The 27,911-nt window shown below is 36.4% G+C and overlaps 1 protein-coding gene across 1 annotated transcript in view; it reads left to right on the plus strand.

Annotated features, from left to right (window-relative positions):
* Positions 1-27,911, plus strand: part of LOC136858421 (hemicentin-1) — a 357,960-nt gene that overhangs the window by 47,096 nt on the left and 282,953 nt on the right. Inside the window, exons 11-12 of the mRNA XM_067137953.2 lie at positions 15,428-15,572; positions 24,855-25,007. Of these exons, the coding sequence (XP_066994054.2) occupies positions 15,428-15,572; positions 24,855-25,007 (298 nt within the window). The remainder of the gene's footprint in view (positions 1-15,427; positions 15,573-24,854; positions 25,008-27,911) is intronic.

The following is a 27,911-nucleotide window of genomic DNA, read 5'->3' on the forward strand; positions in this document are numbered from 1 at the left end:
CAAGATATGCTTTGCATTTCAACGTCAAAAGAAAAGTAAAATGTAAAAAACACTAATGGAAGAAAAATAATATTTTTTTTATAAAATGAGAAAATGAAATAAAATGGCAAACTGTGACTCCATGCATGAGTCCACATGTACTTTACAATACCTACAAATGATTACAGAAGATATCCTACATCTTACTGAGAAATTCAGGACATATTCCTGTGAAACAAAATATAAGCCTTTCGAATTTACATGACAAAACTAACCTATCCCCTTGGCAACATTACACACCATTCTCACCATCATAACTTCATCAAAGATTGGTACTCTTCTATTTAGAGGATCCATCGCACCTGCCTCCAGCCAGGCTTCACCCATCCTTTAGTAACCTTCCATGATCACTGTGTTGTCCACAGTGATGAAGCTGAAATCTCCACAGGTCTCCATCCTCGGTGAAAACCACGTTCCACAGGTTGTATACTTATTACTTTTTGTGTGCAATTCCATTAGGATGCACCATTCATGAACTTCATTCCAGTTCCTTATTGGCTTTAAATATCTAAGACAAAATTCTAAAAGAATTTAATTGTATAAAGTCCACCTGTTCAATATACGTTTGCCATTTGATAAATGGTCTGTCTAAAAAGCTACATAGGACATGTTTTGACCTAGCCGAAAGGTCATAATCAGCTAAAATAACGTAAAGAAGAAAGACACGTACAAAAAAACAGTGATACATAAAAGTCTTAAGATGAAATACAATCAACAAATGCAATGGAAATCTATGTTTAAAATGTACATAGTTTCAGTCTTAAAATACAATCAACAAATGCAATGGAAATTTGTGTTTAAAATGTATGTGGCTTCAAACTTGGACAAATTTAGTAGTAAGTGTGGGTCAAACCGTATTTAATACAACTATTGGTTGGCTGGAGGAAATACTTCAAAATTGTGAAGACTGTTAAATGTTGTTCTATTTGTCATGCTTCTGGAAACTGAGTGAAGTTTTGAAAAATCCATTACATTTTTTCATGGAGAATACAAGTATAGCCAGGATCTAAAAGTGAAGACCAAAATCTGAGTATGAGAATGAAAAATGAAGTAGAAGTAAAGGATAATATGAAGAGTTGCAAAATATAACTCATTTAGTCTTTTTTCCAGCCCCGTGCTTGTATAGATCAGGTTGGGTTGGTGTTGACCTCCACGCTGACTAGCGACCTTTCTGATGTTGTGTTGGGTGGGGCAAACGGTGAGTGAGGGGAGTGAGAGTGGGTGGAAGGATGGGGGGACGGACCAGTAATGCGTGCTGTGACAGACTTAATTGAGATTTGCTTAAGATCTCAATCGATTTTTTGTTTATTCTTGGATTTTGTTAAAATGATGAATGGGATTGGATTTTTGATCGAGGTTTATATAAATATTTTCTAAAATGTTAAATGAAGTTCCCTTTTCAGTTATCTTTATATATGGTGGAGAATGAGTGATTGTTACCTTTCATGTGTTCACTCATAGCGAAAGATCTTTTGTAATTAGCTGCATTAAAATGTTCTTTATAGAGGATTTGAAAGTTTCTCTCAGTCTGTCCAACATAACTGGTGTCGCACTGGTTACACGTCAACTTGTAGACCCCTGATTGCAAATGTTTGTTGGATTTGTTAAGTGTGTTTGTGTTACAGAAATTTTAGAAGTAGTGTTGTTAGTTCTAAAGGCAACATTGAGGTTCTGTTTTTTAAAAATGTTTGAGATTTGGTATAGGTTTTTGCTGTTGAAAGTAAAAGTGACAAAATCAGTAATCTCTTTCATTTGTTTTTTAAGTATTGTGGTGGGTTTATTTTTTATCTTATTGAGAATTCTGCCAACAAAATTGCTATTAAACCCATTAAGATGTGCTGAATTGTGGATGTTAATTTCTTTCTTGTAAGCTTTCTAGGACATAGGAATGTTCAAAGCTCTAAATATCATACTATAAAAAGAGGCCTGTTTTTGAGAGCCATGGTACAGTGAATCTTATCTGATCATGTTGGCTGTCTGGGTGGGTTTTCTGAAGATTTCAAATTTTAGATAGTTGTTGCTTCTCCTAATCTTAAGATTAATGTTCTGTCTGTTTCAGATTCAACTGCGGATTTTATGTAGGAGTCACAAGTATTTAACTTATTAACACATTGGAGACTGAGCCCGAGTGTGTATCGGGGTGGGGTAACAGCTCAGACTGACTGCGCCCGAGGCTAACTCGGGCCCGCGTATTTGTTATATTGTCTACACAACCAGGTCGAGAATCGGGGGGAAAGTATACATACCACTGTAAAGAACTCTTATAACAGCTATATCGTGCATTTGTGTCCTCTGTCGTTGTTTTCTCAAACTTATAGCAGCTTATTTTCACTCGAGTTCGCTTCTACACTCCATGCTTCCAGCCTTCCTTCCACCTGCTCAAGGCGCGTGCATTCAGAGTTTTGTTTACATCATGCGAAGTGTTTAAACTGTGTTTTGGTTTGTAGAGATTTTAGAAGAGAATTTTTATGACCATGGTTCAGAAGAAGAGGTAGATGATTCAGATCTAGACCCTGATTTCAAACTTCATGTTAGTGATGAAGCTATTTATAACCTATTCTATCATATTTCACCCAGGTGTGATTTTGCACTTTGTAGTTTATTTAGCTAATGTTTCATGATCTTCATATGACTGGATTTTCATTTAGAACAAAGTGATGCAAGCGATGATAATTCAAAGGCAGGGACTGATTTACATTCGCCGGGTACTTTTGGTGATTTGGAAGCACTTGCAAAGCCTGTGCACATAAAGTAAAAGCAGAAAATGGGAAAGTAACGAGAAAAGAGATGTACTGGTGGTATCCAATGTGTTCTGTAGCACTTTGTGTCCCTGAGTGCTTCAAACTATTGCACACTTAAGCTCATTATGTGTAAGACTTTGTTGTTTCAAAAGGCATACAATTGGAAAATGTGTAATGTGAAAAGTATTCAATAGATCTTAATGCAACTTTTTAATCTGTAGAATAGACACTTTGATGATATATACGTGTTACAATTGCAACCTACCTTCCATTTTCTACAATTTTTTAAAAACAAAATATGGCTGTCTGCCTGCCCATACGCCACCTTAAGACACGGTCTCCAATGTGTTAAGGATGGTTGTACTGTCAGTGATACGTTTATCAATAATGGTGAAAATGTCATCTATGTATCTTGACCAAAGGAATATACCTGGTGAATTGTTGAGTATGTGGTTTTTTCCAGACTGTCCCTATAAATTTCTGCCAAAATTCCAAATTCCAAATTCCAAAATGTAAAATAATAATTACTGAGAATGAACTTCAGAATACGTAAAAATTCTTCTATTTCAAGTTTACTTAAAAGTTTATGTTTGTTTAGGTTTGTTGTCATATCTTCATTTCTGCTCGTTACACCGGTTTAGGTAATCAAATTATACCATTGAAACACCAGCTTCATGACACACATCCATTTATTATGAGCTGTTAACTACAACTGAGCATCACAGACACCACGCAGTTCAAACGTTCAAAGAACAAAGCAACCGGAAGATAAATCACTCCTCTCAATTATCTGAATTACCGACACATAACCTCAATGTTGTAATCCTTAAAACTATATACACATGACATTTTATTTTTATGAGAAATCACAACATTCCAACACTCCCCCCCTTGTCTCAAAAAATAAAATACTACACTTCAATCAGTTGTCCTCTCATCGCAAACCTATAAGCTTATACAAACTCTTAAGCTTGTTGCCAGATAAATTCTTTGTGAACAAGTCTGCAGCATTTCTCTCTGATGCTACATATACAAACTCAATGAACCCCTTTTCTACCAGCTCTCTATATACATGGTACATGATGTCAATATGTTTTGACCTTTCACTCACAATATTGTTTTTACTCAATTGAATTGCTGATGCATTGTCAGCAAAAACTTTACAAGGTATATCCATAAAGCTTTCCAACCCTAGCTCTGATAGCAAATCTTTCATCCAAGTTACTTCTCGAGATACCTCTGCCATTGCCATGTATTCAGCATCCATGGTAGATCTAGCAATACAACTCTGCTTCTTACTATACCATGATACTGCTCCCCCTGCCACTGTGGTTACATACCCACTCACTGATCTTCTAGACTTAGTATCTCCTCCCCAATCTGCATCACAAAAAACTTGTACTGACTCCTCACAATTTTTGAAACACAACTTTAAATCTCTAGTACCACATAGATATCTCATGATATGCTTCACTTCTTTCCAATCTTTAATCTTAGGTTTTTGACAATTTTGACTAACTTTACTTACCGCAAATGCAATGTCAGGTCTAGTATTATTTGACAAATATAGCAAACTTCCTACTGCACTGCGATAAATGGTACAATCAAATTCCTGCTCATCATTTTCAGCTGCTGAATACCCACTTGGTAAAATAGTCTTACTCGGTTTACAGTCACTCATGGAAAAATCAGCATGTAATTTGTCAATGTACAAACTTTGACTCAACATAACCCCTTCTTTTGTCTGTTCTACTTTTATTGACAGTAAGTTTGTTGCTTTCCCTAGATCTTTAATCTATAACTCATTTGCCAACCTTATTTTAACCAATTTAACAACCTCTTTGTCACCTATTACAAGTATGTCGTCAACATACAAGCCAGTAATACAACACTCCTTTACATACACACATGGTTCTTTGATACATCTCTTAAAATCTAATCTTCTAATTATAGCATCAACACAAACATTCCAGTCTTTACTCAAGTTAGGTAGTCCATAGACGCTTTTCTTCAATTTACATACATAGTTTTGGACATTTTTTTCTATGAACAATTCTGGTTGTTCCATGTATACAGTACAACTGATTTCACTATTTAAGTAAGCACTAGTTACATCTAGATGTTCTACAGTCCAACCTTTACGTACTGCAATACCTATTAACAGTCTCATTGTTTTCCTCTTTATAACAGGACTAAATGTTTCATCAAAACTAAGGTTCATCTGTCTTTTAAAACCTTGAGCAACCAACCTGGCCTTATATTTCTAGATGTTACCCTCACTGTCATATTTCAATGAAAACACCCACTTAGAACTAATTATATTGACATTTTCTGGTCTTTTTACAATTTCCCAAACATCCTTCTTTCTCATCTCATTGATCTCCACTTTCATGGCTTCCATCCAGTTAGCAGACTCTTGGCTTGACATAGCCTCCTCAACTGTTCTAGGTTCCACTACATTCGCATGTCTAACTTCCATCACTGCCTTACAGTCTGCACAAGTCTTACCTTTCCTCTCTCTTATTGACCTTCTCAGACTATTCCCTGGCTCTTGTATTGCTATAGACTCAACCTCTAGTTGTTCCCCTCCAGTCGTTGACTCAACAGCCAATGTTTCCTCTCCATCCTTCTCTGTGTCTAACTCAGTCCCTAATTTTATCTCTGAATCTCCAGTGCACAGTATGTCAAAGTATGTTTCACTACCCTCTGCCTTTGGTACATTTATCTTTTCCTTGATATCAATTTCAGGACTTTTCACCTTAAAGGGAAATATCTGCTCCTCAAATACCACACTTCTCCTCACTATTACCTTTTTCCTTTCAAGACTCCATAACCTATATCCATCTGTAGTACCTGCCTTGTACCCTATCATAATGCATGACTCTGCTCTGGGATCTAACTTCCTGCTGTCTGTCCTCACAGCCCACGCCTGACATCCATATACTTTCAATCTACCTATTTCTTCCTGATCCAACTTCCTATTGAACCACAGTTCATATGGTATCTGAAAATTTATTGCTGAGGATGGGCACCTATTTCTTAAGTACACTGCAGTCATTACTGCTTCTCCCCAGAATTCCTTTGGTAACCCTGATTGGATCAATAGACATCTAACAGTATCAAACATCATTCTATTCTGCCTCTCTGATAATCCATTTTGTTGTGGAGTATACAGTACAGATCTCCTATGAGTAATACCACATTTTTGCAATTTTGCTTGAAACCCGCTACATGTATACTCTGTACCATTGTCAGATTGCACTACTTAATTCCTACACCATGTAACTTTTCTGCATTTGCCTGATACCTATTAAACACCTCCAATACTTCATCCTTATTTTTCACACATACAGCCACATTAAATCTGGAGTATTCATCAATCATTCATCAATATATTGAGCTTTCCCAAGTGATGGTGGACTAATTTTTCCAACTACATCAGTGTGCACAACATCAAGTGGTTTTTCTGCCTTACGCTCACAAGACTTAGGTACTCCGTTGTTACTTAGTTTCTCCTGAATGCATACAGAACAAGTATTAATATCATTACTCCTTTTCAATTCTACCATAGGCAATTTAAACAAAGCTTCAGAATGAACATGTCCATATCTCTCATGCCACAACCTAACCTGCCCAACACTTTTAAATGCTACATTGTTATTTCATTCTTGATCTATTATTTGATCACAGCCATTCACAGCTACAATATCGTTTCTCCCCTCTATTTGTACTACATACACATCATTCCTCCTGTTTGCAACAAACAATGTTTCATCTCCATTCTTATCTACAATCACTGCTTTCTCACTTGCAAATCCTACTTTGAAACCTTTGCTGGTTAACTTACCAACTGATATTAAATTCGCACCTAAGTTTGGTTCATACAACACGTCTGTAAATGTAATTGTCCATCCTGTGGACATTTTTACTTTCACCTTACCTATACCTTTGATATCCAGCTTACTGTTATCTCCTATTTCTACATTCCCGGTTACATTTGTTAACATGTCTATAAACATCTCCTTTGTTGGACACATATGATGGGATGCACCTGAATCGAACAGCCAATCTTTAATTTTCTCAGGTCCTACAGAAACTACCATGCTCATTGCTTTATCTACTACATGTATAATTTCTGAACTTACCACTTTTCCACTCGCATTCACTGATCTACTCTCCTGCAATGATTCGTCACTTTTCATTGTTGGACATACTTTTGAATAATGTCCCGACTTACCACAATTGAAGCACTTTTGGGTAATGTGACAATATTTAGATACATGTCCCTGTTTACCGCAATTGTAGCAACTATATTTTCCTCATCCCACGCTTTCTTTCTTGATATCTTACCTCTGTTGAACAACATGGCTTGAGCTTCATCCTCCTCACGTTTTCCAGTGTTGTAAGCGTTTCCTCCATTTTGCTGAAGTTTCCTTCTGCTTTCCTCCGTGAGTAATCTCGCCTTCACTTTCGAGATGGTCAGTTTCGTCAAATCCGACATATTTGAAAATAACCGCTAACGCGATCACATTGTTTCACGCTCGCCGCTTTGTTTCTGTCTGAGGCAGTTGACAAACTGGTGTATCCTCATACCCAATTACTGATTCCCATACATCTTTCAACAACAGCTCTTGTTTCACCTTTAATGCCCACGAAAAATAGTTCTCCACTGTAAGCTTGGCCAAATTCCTATTCAGTGTTTCTTCACTGGTCCACAAGGTCGCCATTTTTACCATCAATAATGTCACAACTTGCTTCGTCCGATGTAATTCTCATTACTCCATTTCCACTTATATTGTTCGAAATTTACTGCGTTGTTTTGGCGCTCTGGAGCTCTGGCCCATAACCTTTTGACATATCTTCATTTCTGCTCGTTACACCGGTTTAGGTAATCAAATTATACCATTGAAACACCAGCTTCATGACACACATCCATTTATTACGAGCTGTTAACTACAACTGAGCATCACACACACCACGCAGTTCAAACGTTCAAAGAACAAAGCAACCGGAAGATAAACCACTCCATTCAATTATCTGAGTTACCGACACATAACCTCAATGTTGTATTCCTTAAAACTATATACACATGAAATTTTATTTTTATGAGAAAACCACACTTCCAACAGGTTAACTTTAACTAGGTTAATTGTTTCAGCTATGGGAATGTTAGTGTACATATTCGTAATATCGAACGAGTGCATAGTGTGATTTGGATTTAATTTAGGTTTATTTGTGATGTTACTGAATTCTACAAAATTTTTGACAGAGGTTCTACTGGAAAATGTATAATATTTAGCCAATAATTTTTGTGTGAAACGCGAAACATTGTAAGTTGGACTACTTTTGAAAATAATGATTGGCCTGATTCGAACATTGGTCTTATGAACCTTTGGTAAAGATTTAGCAGTGGGAGCTTGGGATTCATTAAAATAACTTTTGAAATTTGTTGTTCATTGGAAAGGGTTTCAATATTATTTAAAATTCCTTTAAGGCTTTTTTGGATTTTATTAGTGAGATCTTTAGTTATGACAGAGAAACTCTTATCGGAAAAGAAAAGTTCTGTTTTACTGACATAATGATTCTTATCCATTAGAACCGTGGTGTTTCACTTATCTGCCTTTGTAACTATTATGCCATTATTTTTTTTTTTTCTCTCATTTTTAAGATGTGTTTAGTTGGGATGCTGGGTATTTTTGCAAGTTATTCTGTGAACAGATTCTGCAGTTTTTTCTTTATTTTCTATCTAATTTAATCTTATTTCTCATAGGATAATTTGCTGATGGCCAATTCTAATTCCGCTACAGTGTTGATTATGTTAGGAAAGTTGACCCAGTTATGTTTAGGTCCCTTGCTGAGGATCTCTAAGTCGATCTCATTCCAGTCTAAATTCGTGAGATTCATAACTGGAGATTGAAATTCATGGTTGACTTCTTGTTCATGTTGGAGAGTGTGAATGATTTTTGAAAAGGATGCCGAATTGTTGGCTTTTAAATTTATTAGCCTTTTATTCAAAGTGTCGTGTTTTTTGAAATGATTTGAAATAGTCTCAGATTAACATGTTTTTGAAAAGAATATCATTCCAATGAGGGGCTAAAGAAATACCAAATCTCAAACATAAAAAAAAAAAAAAAAAAAACTCAATATTGCCATTAGTACTAACAACACTACTTCTAAACTTTTCTATAAAACAAACACACTTAATAAATCCGACAAGCATTTGCAATCTGGGGTCTACAATTTGATGTGTAACCAGTGCGAACGCCAGTTATATTGGACAGACTGGATGAAACTTTCAAATCCGCTACAGAGAACATTTTATTGCAGCTAATTACAAAATATTATCCGCTATGAGTGAACACATGGAAGATCACAATCACTCATTCTCTGCCATAGATAAAGATCTAGATATCCTACATATAACTGAAAAGGGAACTTTGTTAAACATTTTAGAAAATATTTATATAAACCTTGATCAAACATCCGATCCCATCCATAATTTTAATGAAATCCAAAAAAAGATGAACGTGTTTGACACAATAATCAAGAAAGATCTTAAGCAAAGCTCAATTAAGTCTGTCGCAACACGCATTACTGGTCCATCCCCCCTATTCTTCCACTCACTCTCACTCCCCTCACCTGCCGTTTCCCCCACCAACACAACATCAGAACGGTCGCTATTCAGTGTGGAGGTCAACACCAACCCAACCTGATCTATACAAGCACGGGGCTGGAAAAAAGACTAAATGAGTAATATTTTGTGACTCTTCATATGATCTTTTATTTCTACTTCATTTTTCATTCTTACACTCAGCTTTTGGTCTTCACTTTTAGAATTCCTCTCTAACCAATAACTCTCTTGTCATGGTCAAGATCATCTCCTTCCAGGCTTGCAGGAAGATACGTTACAAGAAATAGCTTCTTGAAAACTCTAGAGTACCTAACACATAGATTATAATGTACAGAATATTCTCCATCATTCTAGTGCCTATTACCATTCTAGAAGTTACAGTGTGTTTCACAATTGAATCGGCACATGCTATACCTTGAAGCAATTTCCACACTTTGTCACACTCTCTTGGTCCTCACTATTTAACTACACACAGACTACCTCAGTCACACAGCCCTCCTGTTGGTGCTGTCGAAGTCCACAGTTCGCAGCCCGGCAGTTCCATCGAGGATCACTACCTTCCCATGGTGGGTCCACTGAGTCTGGTCGATGGTGTCTTTGTTCCTGGTAATAGTGATCCACAGGTCCTCTCATGGCATTTGAAGCTCCGCTGGCTTTCCTCTTGTTCGTACCTTTGTTCTGTCAGGTGGCACCCTCGTTTGTTGGTTGTTGGCTCGGACTCCATTGGTTCTCCGCCTCCTAGAGGGGGTCCCACTGGCTGTGTCATTGCCATCGCTGCCTCCATCTCCTGGGACATCGTCTGATCCTCCCCATAGTTCTGATCCATACTGAACATCCTCCCTGGACAGTACACGGTGCTGTGGAGCTTACTGCCGCTGTTGAGCGCCTTGCTCTTGGTGTCATACTGGTATGGATGGTTATGAATTTCATGTTTTTGGTCCGTATTGAACTGAGAATAATATATAAGTAATAATAATAATAATAACGTAAATGTTTCCACCTTTTCAATACAATATATTCACAAAATTACAAAATTATACGGTACTAGTTTCGACCCATCTAGGGGTCATCATCAGCCGTATTGGAGCAAAGATCATTTGTGGCGAAATCCTAAGACAATATTATTTTAAAGAATAACAAGTGAAGTGAGATGTTATGGTAATAGTTAATAATACAAGGAATATACATACTAAGAGGTTTTTAACAAAGAATAAAGTATAAAAGGGTGTTGTAAAAATTATAATCATGGAAATCAGTAAGTTCTTGTATTGAAATGAAATATGGCTTAGGAAGAGGGCTTAAGGTGGGGCTGAAGGGTGCGGGAGAAAGTGTAATTGTCTTGGAAAAGTACCTTTGATTAAATTTAGGATTGAGTTTAGGTTGGCTGCATTATTGTTTCTGAGGAAAGTGATAAGTAGATCGAAGAGTATGTTGGGTTTCTCTGAGATTTCATTGAGATTGTGACTGGCATTAAAGTATTGGTCTAGGTGTATGTAGTAATTTTCCATTATGTTCAGTAAAGGGCCCTTGTTTGCTAATACGAGGATGTCCATGTCTTGTTCAATATTGGTGAAATTATGGTTATAATCTTGCATGTGTTGGCCGATGGCTGAAAACTTGTTGTATTTTATTGCGTTAGTGTGCTCGTGGTATCTGATAATGAAGTTTCTCCCGGTTTGCCCGATGTAGGTTTTTTTACAGGTGGTACATTTGATCCTATAAACTCCTGATTTTAAAAAACTGCTGGTCTTGTTGATGTGTGAAGTATTGTATAAAACATTCATGTTCTTATTGTTGGTTTTGAAGGCTATTTTAACGCCTTGTTTCTTAAAGATGTTGGTTAACTTGTAGATATCATTGTTGAACGTGAAGGTGGAAAATGTTAGAGGTTTGGTTATTTCTTTTTTGAGGGTAGTTTTTGGGCGATGTTTGTGTTTATTGATTATCCTTTCTATAAAATGATTGCTGAAGCCGTTGAATTTTGCGATTCCGCGGATTGTGTTGAGTTCGTTTTTTAGATCTTTATTGGACATAGGTATGCTGAAGGCTCGGTGAACTAGGCTGTTGTATGTGGCTCGTTTGTGGGACTGGGGGTGCACTGAATCCTGGCGAATGGTGGAGGCTGTTTGAGTGGGTTTTCTGAAAATTTTATAACTGAAAGAATCTGAGTTTCTAGTGATGGATAAATCTAGAAAGTTGATTTTTTGATTTGATTCGGATTCTAGTGTGAATTTGATATGAGGATCAATATTGTTGAGTCTTAAGAGGGTGGTGGGTGCATTAATTGATTTCTCATTCATGATTACAAAGACATCGTCGACATATCTGGCCCAAAAGAGAATGTTTTCGAATTCGTTGTCAATTTTGGTGTGTTCGAGGAAGTGCAGGTATATTTCTGCTAAGATACCTGAGGCCGGTGACCCCATTGCCAAACCATTTTGTTGATATATGACATTGTCAAAAGTGAAGAAGTTATTGTCGATGATAAGTTTTAATATTGTGATAAAGTCTTGTATCTCTAGTTTGCTTAAGTGGCTGTTTTTGTTTAAATTGTTTATAATTATCGGAATTAATTTTGATACTTGTATGCTTGGGTACATGTTTACAATATCGAAAGAGTGGATGGAGTGATCCGGTTGCAAATTGAACTTGTTTAGTTTTTCTACTAGCTCAGATGTGTTTTTAATAGACTTTTTGGATAAGAATTGATAATTTTTTCTTAAGAAACATTGGATGAATTGTGATATTCTGTATAAGGGGCTCGGTCTATAGTTGATAATTGGCCGGATGGGAATTCTGGTTTTGTGAATTTTGGGAAGAGCTTTAGCAGTGGGGAGTCCTGGGTTCATATGTATGAGTTTGGATTTTTCCTGTTCGGTAAATAAAAATGAAGTGTTTTTAAGAGTTTTTTAAAGTAGTTTTTGAATTTTTTGGGTGGGGTCTTTTTTGATTATGGAAAATGAGCTGTCTGTGAAAAAGTTTTTGTTTTTTCAATATATACTTTTTTATCCATGATAACTGTTGCATTGCCTTTGTCAGCTTTGGTTACGATGAGTTCGTTGTCTTTAATTTTCTTCTTGAGGGCGTATATGCGCTATTGTTCAGCAATTTTTTCTTTATTATTGAGGTTATTTGCGGGGTTGGTTAAATTGTGGAGGATATCAGTCAGTTTCCTTTTAACATCGGTTCTAACCTCATTTTGCGTGTCTTCCGGCATTTTGCTGATGGCTAGCTCTGATTCTGTGATCATAGTAGCGGCTATGTTGAGGCTGTTCAAGTTTGGCCAGTTGTGTTTCGGTCCTTTGGATAAAGTTAAGTGTTCACTTTCACTTAAGGGCGTGTTAGATAGATTAACAACAGCTGGATGAAACTGCGTACGATCGAACATGTTACTATTGGAGTTTCTAGTTTGTTGGTTATGTAGTTGGCAGTTTTTTAGCTTGTTGAGTTTATTCTCCAAATTTGACTGTTTTTTGGCTAGTTCGTAGAATAATTTGTTCTCTACTTCTTGATAGAATAGTGTCCATTGTGCGTTTGAAAGTAGTTTAGTCGCTGCGAGGTGAGTGTCGTATAATTTCTGATTCAAAAAATATTTCTTCCTGTACAATAATTTAATTTCGTCTCTTAACCATATTTTGTTTGTTTTGTTTTGAGTTTTGATGGTTTGAGGTGAAGTCCGATGTTTCTTTTTATTGCTTCTTAGAAAATTAGGTGTCAAGTTAAGTGATATACATTGCTTTAGGAAATCGTTGTCTTTGCGTAACTTGGCTAGACTCTTATGCCTTTCAGCATTCAGTCTGCAAGCCTCTGTGAATTTACTAAACGTCGCCACAATCCTCGATTTGCAACTAGTGTTGTGGCCTCATTTAGCTCTATACCTCTTATCTTTAAATCGTTAGAAACTGAGTCTAACCATCGTCGTCTTGGTCTACCTCTACTTCTCTTACCCTCCATAACAGAATCCAATATTCTCCTAGGTAACCTATCCTCCTCCATTCGCCTCACATGACCCCACCACCAAAGCCGGGTTATGTGAACAGCTTCATCCATGAAGTTCATTCCTAAATTATCCTTTATCTCCTAATTCTGAGTACCATCCTGCCATTGTTCCCACCTGTTTGTACCAGCAATCATTCTTGCTACTTTCATGTCTGTTACTTCTAACTTATGAATAAGATATCCTAAGTCCACCCACCATTTGCTCCCATAAAGCAAAGTTGGTCTGAAAACAGACCAATGTAAAGACAGTTTTGTCTGGGAGCAGACTTCCTTCTTACAGAGTACTGTTGATCGCAACTGTGAGCTCACTGCATTAGCTTTACGACATCTTGATTCAATCTCACTTACTATATTACCATCCTGGGAGAACACGCAACCTAAATACTTGAAATAATCGACCTGTTCTAGCTTTGTGTCACCTATCTGACATTCAATTCTGTTGAATTTCTTACCTACTGACATCAGTTTAGTCTTTGAGAGGCTAATTTTCATACCATACTCATTGCACATATTTTCAAGTTCCAAGATATTAGACTGCAGGCTTTTGGCACAATCTGCCATTAAGACCAAGTCGTCAGCATAGGCCAGACTGCTTACTACATTTCCACCTAACTGAATCCTTCCCTGCCATTTTATACCTTTCAGCAGATGATCCATGTAAACTACGAACAGCAAAGGTGAAAGATTACAGCCCTGTCTAATCCCTGTAAGTACCCTGAACCAAGAACTCATTTACCATCAATTCTCACTGAAACCCAATTGTCAACATAAATGCCTTTGATTGATTTTAATAATCCACCTTTAATTCCATAATCCCCCAGTATAGCGAACATCTTTTCCCTCGGTACCCTGTCATATGCTTTCTCTAGATCTATGAAACAACTGCCTATTCCTCTCGAAGCATTTTTCAATTATCTGGCGCATACTGAAAATCTGATCCTGACAGCCTCTCTGTGGTCTGAAACCACACTGGGTTTCATCCAACTTCCTCTCAATGCCTTTCTAACACCCGTCAATTACACTTTATAATCTCCTATCTCTTCCTCGTTATCTCCCGTTGCCTGAATATCACTTAATCCTAGCACATCCAGATGCATCCTCTTTGCAGACTCAGCCAGTTCTACTTTCTTTCTTCCATAAGCCCCATTAATATTGATAGCTCCCCATCGAATTCCATTTTGTTTGCCAAGTTGTTTCCAAGGAGTCCCTCGCCTATCAAATGGGAGTGGGACTCTGTTACTCCCATAGGTCTAAGGCTTGCTTAAAATGTTCTGAGGTTGGTGAATTCATGAAGCAGGATGCTACCCTACTTGCACATAGTCCAAGTGAGGATCTCTCCTCAAACGGGTTATGGACCACCGGTGAATTGTATAGTCCTAGCCACCTGAGCACATGGAGGGCCACGACTGAGAACATGTCCGAGGTGCCCACTCCCATTCCATAGCAACTGGTATCCCAACTTTCAGGATAATAATAATAATAATAATAATAATAATAATAATAATAATAATAATAATAATAATAATAATAATAATAATAATAATAATAATAATAATAATAATAATAATTTCGTGTGGCTATTTCTAGCCGGGTGCAGCCCTTGTAAGGCAGACCCTCCGATGAGGGTGGGCGGCATCTGCCATGTGTAGGTAACTGCGTGTTATTGTGGTGGAGGATAGTGTTATGTGTGGTGTGTGAGTTGCAGGGATGTTGGGGACAGCACAAACACCCAGCCCCCGGGCCATTGGAATTAACCAATTAAGGTTAAAATAATAATAATAATAATAATAATAATAATAATAATAATAATAATATCAAAACAAGTATAAGAATTGCTATTATTATTGTACTAAGAATGATATCACAATAATGTATTTCCATGAAATAATATATATTTATCACAATGATACTAATTTATTGATGAACTATATAAAACAAACATTTTTCCAGTCTATCTTTCATCCGTAGAGAAAATCGAGGAGCATCATATTTCACCTAATGAATTAATTTCTTGCAGTTCCTACAAGATGGGAGCCTCAGTATTCCAGCTGTGCAGTATGGTGGGGACTTCAAGTGTACTGCTCAGAACAAAGTGGGGAAGGATGAAGATTCAGTACTGCTAGATGTTGGGAGTGTACCTGAATTCTTACAACAACTAGATGGTAAGATTTTCCCTTAATCTGTGATTTTAACATCCAAACATACTCAAAACCAAAATATCATTTTATACAGCACAGGAAATTTTGGGCTGTTCAGGCTATAACCTGCTTAGATGGTCACATCTTTCAAGGGCAGTTGGTATTAGTAAATGGATATAGATAATATCTGTATGTCTGTGGATGAGAAACCATACTAAAAGTCAGAAATATCTTTTTTCTCTTCGTGAGATTGGGTTAAACACAGTCTTCAGAGCAGTTGAAATAGGGTCTTGCCTTAAAAATTGATTTTTAATGGCTATTGGTAAGTTTATGTCTGTTGAAGAAGCTGTTCAAATGATTTATAATGCTGATTCTGGAGATGAGCTAATCCCAGATTTAGGCAGTGATATTGATGAGGATGAAACTACAGTGTGTGATAATGGTGAAATACCAGGCAGTGCTCCTGTCTCTGTCACCTCTCCAGGCTATTCTCCCCCATTACTTGACATTTTTGGAAATGTAGGCTTAAACAGTGAAGAAATAATGTCTTTTATAAATATTTTTAGCAGTGACAGTTTTTTTGAGTATATTTGTGAGCAGACTACACACAGCTGGTTATCAGTAGTGCTCCTCGTCCATTCACGAAGTATTCAATTTATCAAACTTGGTAACCTGTGTCAGTGAAATGAAATGTTGTATGGCTTTTAGTGTCAGGATATCCCAGGACGGGTTCGGCTCGCCAGGTGCAGGTCTTTCTATTTGAGTCCGTAGGCGACCTGCGCGTCTTGATGAGTATGAATGCTGATTAAGACAACACATACACCCAGCCCCCGTGCCATTGGAATTAACCAATTAAGGTTAAAATCCCCGACCCAGCCGAGAATCAAACCCGGGACCCTCTGAACCAAAGGCCAGTATGCTGACCGTTCAGCCAACAAGTCGGACACCTGTGTCAGTGACCAAAATGAAGCAGTTTATTGGTTTGATGCTAGTTACCGGAATTATACAGAAACAGGATCTAAAAATGTACTGGACAGATGATCGTGTTTTGTTCAACACCTGTATTTTCCAAAACAATGTCCAGGAACAGGTTCAAAAGTATTATGATGTTTTTGCATTTTAATAACAGTAGTAACTATGGAAACAGTGCAGACAGGATCTGTAAAATCAGACCAATATCAAAAAATCTTTTGGATATGTTTTCAGTCATTTAGAGTCCTGACCAGAAGATCACTTTAGATGAAGGCATGCTTGCGTGAAGAAGCCAATTGCATTTTCGAGTGTACAATCCATTTAAAATAACTAAGTATGGAATTATGATTAGGATGGTTTGTAAATCTAGAACTGGATACTTTTGCAAATTGCTAATTTATGATGCAAGTGGCATGGCCTTAAATAGTACTGTCCTCAAACTTCTTAGTCCATACTTAGGCCTAGGATATTTTGTTTACATTCTGTTTACATGGATAACTACTACAACAGTGTTGCTCTTACGAAAACCCAATGTGAACATAATACCACGGTTTGTGGGACAATTAGACAAAACAGGGGAGTACCAAAGGATCTTAGGGACCAACAAAAATCCTTGAAAAGAGGGGAAATTACATTCAAACGTGATGGGGAAATTATTCTTGTCTCTTGGATGGACAAGAAAATAATCACCATGATTTTATCCATGCATTTTCTCCAAAAGCAAATAACTGCTGTTAACTTCCCTTTTCCTTGTATTTACCATCACCACTGGAATTTCTCATTTATTCTTCCAAATAGTACCAACAATCATGATATTCTTCTTACTTGCCAGTTCGTTCACCAAGTCATCAGATATAAACCAGTTGTCAATGGTTATATGTCTACCAGTTCCCATAATTGGCTCTGCTAGCCTTCTGATGATACTACCAGGTTTGTTCTCTGTATAAAATGGACCTTCGGGGGGTTTGCTTGTGTAGATCTCCATATTTACAATGCATGCATCAGCTATCGGCCGTTATTCTTGGCTTTCTAGACCGTGGTCGCCATCTCACCATCAGATAGCTCCTCAATTGTAATTATGTAGGCTGAGTGGACCTTGAACCAGGCCTCAGGTGCAGGTAAAAATCCCTGACCTGGCTGGGAATCGAACCCGGGGCCTCTGGGTAAGAGGCAGGCACGCTACCCCTACACCGCTGGGCCGGCCTGTACCAGGTTTATACATCGTTAATGTGCAATTTGTTACTAATAAACTGTGTATAGGCCTCCTGTGTATATGTCTGTTATAGTTATTCACTGAATTGCTTATACAGACCAAGATTCTTGTATAAATGATGTATAGCAGAGAATGGCGAAAACAAAACCATGGGTGATCAGTTTATTTTAGTGGTATTTACTGTCTGCAGTAATATGATCATGGCGAAACATTTGACTTATCCGTTATGCACACATTGAAAGAAGGAAAAATAACATTGATGATCTACACTATATTTTTAACATAGAAGACAATATTTTGAGGTTATGGAGATTGGAAATGTTCATAAAAAAACACTTTAAGAGGTGGAAGTGGATGTATAGTAAATCCACAGAGGCTTGCAGACTGAATACTGAAAGACATAATGGTCTATAATGATTATGTATGTATGTATGTATGTATGTATGTATGTATGTATGTATGTATGTATGTATGTATGTATGTATGTATGTATGTATGTATGTATGTATGTATGTATGTATGTATGTATGTAGGCCGTATGTATGTATGTATGTATGTATGTATGTATGTATGTATGTATGTATGTATGTATGTATGTATGTATGTATGTATGTTGTTGTTGTTATTATTATTATTATTATTATTATTATTATTATTATTATTATTATTATTATTATTATTATTATTATTATTATTATTATTAGCTGATGTACCAGTGCTTCACTACAGGAGGCTCAGAAAGACTGACTTTGTGGCTTTCATAACTGAAGTCAATATAGGTTATTACAAAAAACGTCAGTAGGAATGTAGCAATTAAAAGCAATGTTATCATATAAAATACTCCATCAAATGAAAAATTGCATATTTTCTCACTTTCAACGAACAGTACTACGGTGCCGATCAACAGTCCAAAGTTTCAGTGCTGGAATGACCTGGCCGCAGACAGCCGTGAACACTTCTCTGCCATTATTCCATTAAATGTGCATACTTCACATTCCAATCAGTGCCTCCCGCCAATATTTAGGCAGGCTGTTGCGCTCGTACGACTAGGTGAGTTGGTCATGTGGTTAGGGGTACGCAGCTGTAAGCTTGCATCTGGGAGATAGTGAATTCGAACCCCACTGTCGGCAGCCTTGAAGGTGTTATTCCGTGGATTCCCATTTTTACACCAGGCAAATGCTGGGACTATACCTTAATTAAGTCCAAGGCCGCTTCCTTCAGACGCATAGCCCTTTCCTCTCCCATCGTCGCCATAAGACCTAACTGTGTCGGTGCGACGTAAGGCAAATTAAAAAATACTCGGTACGCAGCAGTAATTCTGTCCATCTTAGATGAGTGGCAACAGAAGACAAAGTACATCAAAACAAACAATAGTCAATGTAATGTTATTGTTGATCAATTTTATGAGCTTTCTATATTGTAGGCCTTCATATTAGTTTTCTTTAGACTCTGTGAACTTAGGGTGCAGTATAAAATTATTTATAGCATAGACTGTAGTTCCTTATTCTCCGACATTACATACCGATTTCATTAAATGCCTGTCTATCCATATTCTCGTGACTCGGCGCTGATAAGGACTTAGTAACAAAACTTGAAATTCGTGAATATCTCTGATCATAGCCGCTATGGTAATAATGTATAAGACATAAATGATCAGAAATATAATACTGTATAACTTTAGTTATGTAGTATTTATCGATACGACCACTATTAACATAATTATTTGGAAATTAAATTTTAGGCCTACCCCTATACTACCATTTCATTCAGCGTGAATAAAATTATTTATGGGCTAGATTATAGCGACTTATTCCCCGCCTTTGCGTACTGATTTTCATTAAGATAGGACCACTAATAACAAATATTTGAGAATTCCATTGTAGGCCTTACTCAGCTTGAATACAATTATTTATGGCCTAGATTTTAGCAACTTACTTATCGACTTCCCCTACCAATTTTCGTTAAGATATGACCACTAATAACATAAATATTTGAGAATTAAATTTTAGGCCTTCCCCTAAACTACCATTTTTAGTCAGCGTAAATAAAATTATTCATGGCCTAGATTGTAGCGACTTATTACCCGACTATGTATACCGATTTTTATTAAATTCTCTTCAGCTGTTATCTCGTGATGCATGTACATACATAGATACATACATACATACAGACAGACAGACAGACAGACAGACAGACATGTGAAAGAAGGTGCCGGGAGAATGGGTCTAACTACAATGTCAAGAATTGAATTTAACAATTTTACAGGTACAAGTAGTAATCATTAAATAAGTCTAGGAAAGACAAGATTGGTGGTACAAACAGATCGTGGGCTTCAAGCCCTCACTTTACTTTTCCTGAGCTCCTAGCTCAAATTTACAAAAGAGCACAAATTGTACAAAGGCAGAAATCCCCTAATTCAAAGAGCACTAGCTCCCAAAATTACAACATCTAGCCTTCAAGAGGCATTCATTAATCTTACAAAAACTTTGAAAAAGAGCTAACAGGCTCTCAGTTTTCCAAGCCTACTCAAGGCAACATCAACTTACAAATTCTGGCCTCTGAAGGCACAATTTACAATAGGAAAATGATAATACAGGGGTATTTAATACCCAACCTACTGGGCCTTCATGTAAAAAGAATAACGGTTAAATAAATGGCCCGAACACAAAATGAATGGAGACGTATACTTGCACTCCTAGATATGAACACTTAAAACCTAAAGGGCACTAGGCCGATGAAACAGGGGCTATTCCCAAACTATGGAGGGGACTCGTATAAGAATAAATTAAAACATAACGGAAAGGAAGAAAACCAGTTACCAAACGTAGTTATCTCAAACCAAGATGAAGGGGAGCTCGAGAGGGTATGTCACTCTCTATCCCTGATTTACAGTTAAAGATTTTATGAAGTTATTATATTAGCCGGCAGTAAGTTACATTTTTAGAAAAGAAGGTTACCTGGTTAACAATTTCAGACCTTTCCCTCAGGTTATACTGCAGAGCTAGCAAGAAATAAAGGTATTATGTGGCCATAACCTTGTCGATGTACTGCTGCCTGATGAAAGGGGCCGCCCGCCTCCTGCTTTGACACACACACTCAGTAAGATGACGATCAATTGGCCAAGAGACGTGAATATCCGCAGTTTATAAACCCTCGGAGAAAGTTCGAGACCATTCCAGATTAAACTAGTCACACCCTCTCACGTTTATTGGTGAATTTAAAAGTTACACTCAAAATCGAAGAAGAAGAAGAAGAAGAAGAAGAAGACTGTGATTGGTAAAAGATTAATTACAGAAATTAGGGATTGGCTAGATTCAAAACTGGTGGAAAGAATAGATAAATATTGCCAACCCAAAAATAAATGAGCATCAATTAGTAAAAAAAAAATTATGAATACAAAACTTCTTTAAATCAAAAGTTCATTCACTTCGCACCAGGGTGCATGATCATAGTTTTTTTGGTAGTGACATCTATGGAAGAAAGTCCAAACTTCTTGAAGAATGACAAACAAAACAAGTAGAAATACAGGAAATACAGTTCAGGAAACTTCAAAATAACAAAATTCCATCAGATTTTAGTGGTGACATCTTGTGAGTAAAGTTTTAAGTAGGACTAGTTTCAAGTTCACTGTTTCTCCAGTAGAGGAGTTCTTTTAGGCGCAAGATTTAAATGGGCGGCGTTGGGGTGTACCTCCCAGTACAATTATTATTATTATTATTATTATTATTATGATTATTATTATTATTATTATTATTATTATTATTATTATTATTATTATTATTATTATTATTATTATTATTATTATTATTATTATTATTATTATTATCATCATTCATGGGATATATTTAGGTCAACTTCATGGACACCGCATTGAATTGCAAATTTCTGCCAGCTGCATTCAATGAACTGCCAGCTATGAATTATATCTTCGTGTGCCATTTTTTACAATCTCCATGAGCATTTTTCAAGATATTTTAAAAAGAAGCACTAACATTTTGATATGATGCAATGCATCCAAGGTCTTTTAGAGTCTTATTTTAATTTCTTATTTTACGTGTTGTGCACATAGTTCATTCCAGATCCTCTTAGTACCTTTTAATGTCATTTGTGTTTGTATATTTGTTTTAGTCATTAGATGTATTTGTACAGTTTTATATTATGACTGGTGATGGCCAGCCAAGGCCGAAACTAGTTCCAAGATTAAAAATTTAATGTAAACATTGCATAATATAGTATTGAAAAGGCAAAGCTTTAAAACTTAAGTTTTTCTTTTCAATTTGCTTTACGTCGCACGACACAAGCAGGTCTTATGGCGACAGTGGGATAGGAAAGGCCTATGAGTGGGAACGAAGCGGCTGAGGTCTTTAATAAGGCACAGCCTTTGCCTGGTATGAAAATGGGAAACCACAGAAAACCATCTTCAGGTCTGCCGACAATGGGGTTTGAACCCACTATCTCCCAGATGCAAGCTCACAGCTGTGCACCTCTAACAGCATGGCCAACTCGCCCGATTAAACATAAGTTTAATTATTATTAATGCTTCTCATTCAATGCAGTGAGGTTGTCATTTTGGAGCAAGTTGCAGCATTAACATCATGAGACTGAACCAAGTCCTGCTGCCTGCTTTGTTGTGTTTGCATTACAGAGAGTGATATTAGCAAGTAACAATTATTCAATATTCAATATATTTGCATTCTGTGCATTTAAATGTCTGGGTAGTAGACATAGTATCCATTTGCTTGCACTACCCAAATGGTAGATTTAATGTGTGAATTAGGATCTGGTGATTATTTATTGGGAGATTATGTTAATAATTTTTTTGTTTATTTGTTTCATAATATTGTCTCGAGAGAAACATATTTTAGGCTACAAAATTCCTTATATTTTCATTTCATTTGAGCTTTGGACTTAGTTCAAACAGCTATATGTTCGTAGAGATACGTCAGCAGAAATTCGTCGGGAGAACATGATGTCCATGAAATTAATTCCTCACTGTTACAGAATAGCTGTTATCCAGTCAAGTTGTAAATATTGTACCTTATGGCTCAAAACGATTATTTAACTTCACTGACGGGCTTCTAAAACTCAGAAACTGGGAACTAGGCCAAGTGGCACTATTGAGATACAACAAAACCTGATTTCAAATAGGTTTTTTTTTTTTTTTTTGCTATTTGCTTTATGTCGCACCAACACAGATATGTCTTATGGCGACGATGGGATAGGAAAAGCCTAGGAATGGGAAGGAAGCAGCCATGGCCTTAATTAAGGTACAGCTCCAGCATTTGCCTGGTGTGAAAATGGGAAACCACGGAAAACCATCTTCAGGGCTGCCAACAGTGGGGTTCAAACCCACTATTTCCTGATTACTGGATACTGGCCGCACTTAACTGACTGCAGCTATCAAGCTCGGTCAAATAATATTCTACGAGATTCACTTGGTTCTTCTTTTCACCCAAGTGAGAATACAGTGTTTTCTAATTCTGAAAAGAATTTTTGATCACCAAAGGTTGTATGAATTTCATGTATTAAATCAACTAATTTCAAATGATCCAGCAATCCAACATAGTAAAAATCCATGAGGAAGACAAAAAGAGTAAACAAAGCCAAAGTGACAAAGATGAAATATGCAGTTACAGAGAAAAACAACAGAAGCTAAAATGATACGTTTGGAGAAAGATGAATTGAGTCAAATTTAGTCACAGGAAAGAGAGAGTAATGGCTCTAAATGTTCAGACCTTTCATAAAAATGGCAGAAGACCTGGAGTAAAGTCTAAGTTAATCATATAGGATGAGGCAAGCATTGCTTCCTATTATGCTCTTTCAGCAGTAGATCAGCTACTTAAAATCACAAATCACCTTTCGTTAGAAAAGTGGTCTTGTTTGGTACAGACTTCCGACAGTGCCTGGCAATAATTCCTCACTGTTGCGGAACAGCTGTTATTCAGTTATGTTTTAAATATTGTTCCTTATGGCTCAAAAATGATATTTAACTTCACTGAAGGATTTCTAAATCTTGGAATTGGAGAAGTAGGCCATATGGCACTGTCAAGTTTCAACAAAACCATATTTCAAAAAATATTCTACAAGATTCACTTGGTTTTTCTTTTCATCCAAATGAGATTACAATGTTTTTGAAAGTAGCAAATTTTTGCCCAAGAAACATAGAAATTATCATGATCAACCAATAGTCTCTGAGTAGTTTGAAAGCTGACCATATAACTTATATGAGCAGTGACCCAATAGTGTGTTATGAAGTTAAAGAGGTTATTAAAGTTGGTGTGTGCAATGAAATCAGATTGAATCTATGGAAGATAGACAAAAATATCATTCATAGCAGAAATTCAGGCAGGCTCAGCTTCAGGAAGAAAGTGTTTTATTCCAAGAATAGATTTAGCACCTGTGAATCTGGGTATACCATTTGCTTTTAAATGGAGGCACTTTCCACTAAATTTAGCCTTCTATATCACAATGAATAAATCACCAGGAGAAACTTTAAAGTTGGGATGAATCCCCCTACTCCATTGATTTGGACAGCTGTACATAGGTTTCTCAAGAATACACAGATCTGTAGACACCAAAGTACAACTCCTTGCAACAACTGCACTGAATTAGGTTTGTAAGGAAATACTATAATACCTGTTTTGCAAATGCTGTATGAAATCTGGGAAGTGTAACTTTTATACATGTCCGGCCCCGCGGTGTAGGGGCAACGTGTCTGCCTGTCACCCAGTGGGCCCGGATTTGATTCCCGGCATGGTCAGGGGTTTTTAATTGTAAATGATTACCGTAATATCCCTGGCCTGTGGACTGGGTGTTTGTGTCGTCCTTAATGTTCCTTCTCTCACACTCAACACTCTACACTTTCGCAATTTCACTTACATGCAGGTTCATATCATATGGTGAAAGTAGTGGCAAAAGATCTACAGGGGTCGATGCCACGGACAAATATAATTTTATAAAAAATCAAAAAACTTTCATACATAAGATATGTTAATAGTCCTTTTAGAATTTCCAGTTACTTTATAGGTAGTAATTTTGACTATCAAAGGCAGGCTTACATACTACTGTTTTGCCTAGTTTCTCATATGTGCTACGAAGTTAATTTTCTTTTCTTATTTCAGATGCTCGCTTGAAGATTCTTTCTAATGGTATTATACAGTGTGAAATGGCTGGCACTCCTAAACCAACAGTAAACTGGAGACGTAAGGATGGAAAAATAATAGATGCTCGTCGATTTTCTATCGATGAAAATACTTGCTCCCTGAAAGTTACTGGTAAAGTTATTCTTAAAATATGTAATTTTAATATTATACATGATTTCAGTTTGTGCAGATAATAGTAAACAACTGCACAAAACTTATTTTTTTACTAAAGCAATTGTAATATAAATTTAGTAATGCTTTGTGGACTCCTCATGATCCTTGTGGTATAACTTGTGGTATGGTTAGGGGTTGGATTTTTTCTCATTACCATTAACGGCAACAACAAATATTTTAAATTGATTTTGAGGTATCTTCACTCTACAAGTGCCAGATTTATTCGCTGTAGTACCAGCATATAAACCTGCAACTTGTAGCCTGCATATTCAAACCAACACGTACCACAAATTTTTAGAGCAGACTCTGTAGTTTAATTATGTGTGGGAAACAACTTTATTCAAGAAATGGAAAGTCCTAATAATCACTTTGATAACTGCAAAACAAAATAAAACTAAAATCAATTCAAAATTCAAGACAAAATGTTGAGGGAAACACCTGTGTAAGTTGAAAAATCTAATATATATGAACTGTTCTTTGATATGTTCTCAGTCACCAGTAAATGTTTGGTTGCATTATTTGCAAAACTGGGTCACAGTAGAAAATATTATGAATGGACTTGTAAAGCAGAAAGTTGGATTAGGTGAGGTTACTTGAGTTTTATGAGTGAATTTCTCTTATTTCTTTCTCCTCTTCCCTAGCAGGTTTCTGTCTCTTTAGTCCTCCAGGCCTGTAATAGAGTTCTAGTGGCCCCAGTAGTGTAAGCCTTCCTTTACCTACATTAGCAGCATCGAAGAGGTACGTTTTGGCATTTCAGTCTGCTCTGGCCCAATCTCACTATCACTGTCACTACTTGTAACAATAATGTTAATTTCACCACGTTCAACATCACTGAAATCACTTCCTTCTTCTATTAATCCTGCAGTGAGGTCAGTCTCGCCAGCAATGCTGACATCTTGAGACGCCATTGTTACCTCATATAAACATTGAAATTCCGAAGCAAACAGGATACATAACATGGATTATTTACGTAGATACGAGACCCCTTAAACTTCAAACTATGCCTGACAACTTAGTATGAGTCTTACGTTAATAAATGTCACTTAAGGAACCTTTAATGTGACTTTTATGAATGTCGATTTTGGTACTCCTAGCATCAACAAATTATATGATTCTAATTAAGAAAATAGTGATATTATTTTTGTGAATTAAAGCAAATTAACACAATAAGGTAAAGCAAAATTTACTTATTTGGTGATAAATGCAAAAATCCAGCAAGATTCATAGAAAAATCCATTCCAGTGACAAATTGGTTGCCAGAAATGGAAGATCCAAAATTCATGAGGTAAAATCCCAAGCAATATTTGTTTTAGAAAACTGTGCATTTATTGTAGACATTATTTTGGAATTAGAAAGGTCTAATTATCCATATTCACCTTTGCTGGTTTCAAAAGTAACAGAACTGAATGGTAGGCTGAATGTAATTGCTTCTGAACATGTTGTAAACTAGTTAGTAAGATCAAGGTAGGGTTTAGTGACTTGTTAAAAAATAAAGTAATAATTTTTTTGTTGCAAAATATCGGTGCTTTGGTTGTGAACAAAAGTGAAAAACACACATGTCCCCAAATGCTACCAACATGTTATTTGGACTTTTGAATGATTTATTCCATCCATCTCTAATGTAATTCAGTCCAACTAAAAAAAATGTTTCAGTTATGAGTGAAAAAGTAAAAAAATGGCTTGGCTTCAAAAATATTAAAACAGTCATATTATTGCTAGATACAGTACTTTAGTTTTAAAAATATAGTTCTGAGACAAATTGAAGAAAACTTCATTTAACAAGTTGAAATGATTCAAACACTGCGAGCATTGAAATTAATGCATTTGAACTCTGCAAATGCTTACTAAAATTCAACTTGGGTTCCCTGTTTATCCAGTGATGCATAGAGGATTACTTGAAAGTACAATTTGATTGTCAATGTTTGAAAATGATCAGTGAAAGAGAGCTGTATTTTAACATGATGCTGCTGAACCTTGAAAAAGTGCTATATAACATTCTGTTCAAAAATGCAATTTGTGGTGCAAAGGGAACAGAAATACATAGGAAACTGTATTTTTTTAATATATGTGAATACTCAATGGTTTTGCTATAATAATAAAAAATAAAAACCCCTATGTACAACACTGTTAGAACTGATCCTCTAATCTGCTTTGTGAAAAAAAAAAAAGCTGCACATAGCACATTTTCTAGTATATATTGCCACAAAACCACTGTATCTAGTGTTGACTCATAGCATTTTTTCAACAAACAAATAGCACCTTCACTGCATTATCATCGGGTGTGTCAATGCACCTTCTATGCAATACCATGAAAAGTCTGTCAGTAATTGAATTCTGCTATTTTCATCAGCCATAAAATCTTAAGCCTTCAGTTATCATCTATATATATAAAAGCAAGTCGGTCTGGAGTGATGTATATATAAATATTTAAAAATGAAAACTGACGTGAATTAATGAGGCACTTCCAGAAATCTCAGAAATTTGAAACTTGGTACAGGAGAAGCTGATGACCCCAGGATCCGTAGAAAAATTGAAAATTCTCAAAATTCCCTTAAGGGGGCATGCTGGGGTCCCTCAAATTTTGGGCTCAGCATAAGCGCACAGTCGTATAATTTATCCAAAGCGACAACCTATAGGTTTCGTGGGCTTAAAAATTTTCAGGAATTTCCTAATTTTTATCCCCCGTCCCACCAAATCAAGATAGCAGCACAACCTGCCAGACGAGGTATAAAATTGAAATTTGGTGAAATTATAGGTTTTAGTCCCTAATTGACGGAAAAATTCCAAGATGTTCAAATTTTTCATTTTTTACCCCCCCAAAAATATCAAAATATGGCGGCAATTTTAATTTGTTAATTTGTT

This window comes from Anabrus simplex, chromosome 1 (assembly GCF_040414725.1).
Source record: "Anabrus simplex isolate iqAnaSimp1 chromosome 1, ASM4041472v1, whole genome shotgun sequence".
Classification (NCBI taxonomy): domain Eukaryota; kingdom Metazoa; phylum Arthropoda; class Insecta; order Orthoptera; family Tettigoniidae; genus Anabrus; species Anabrus simplex.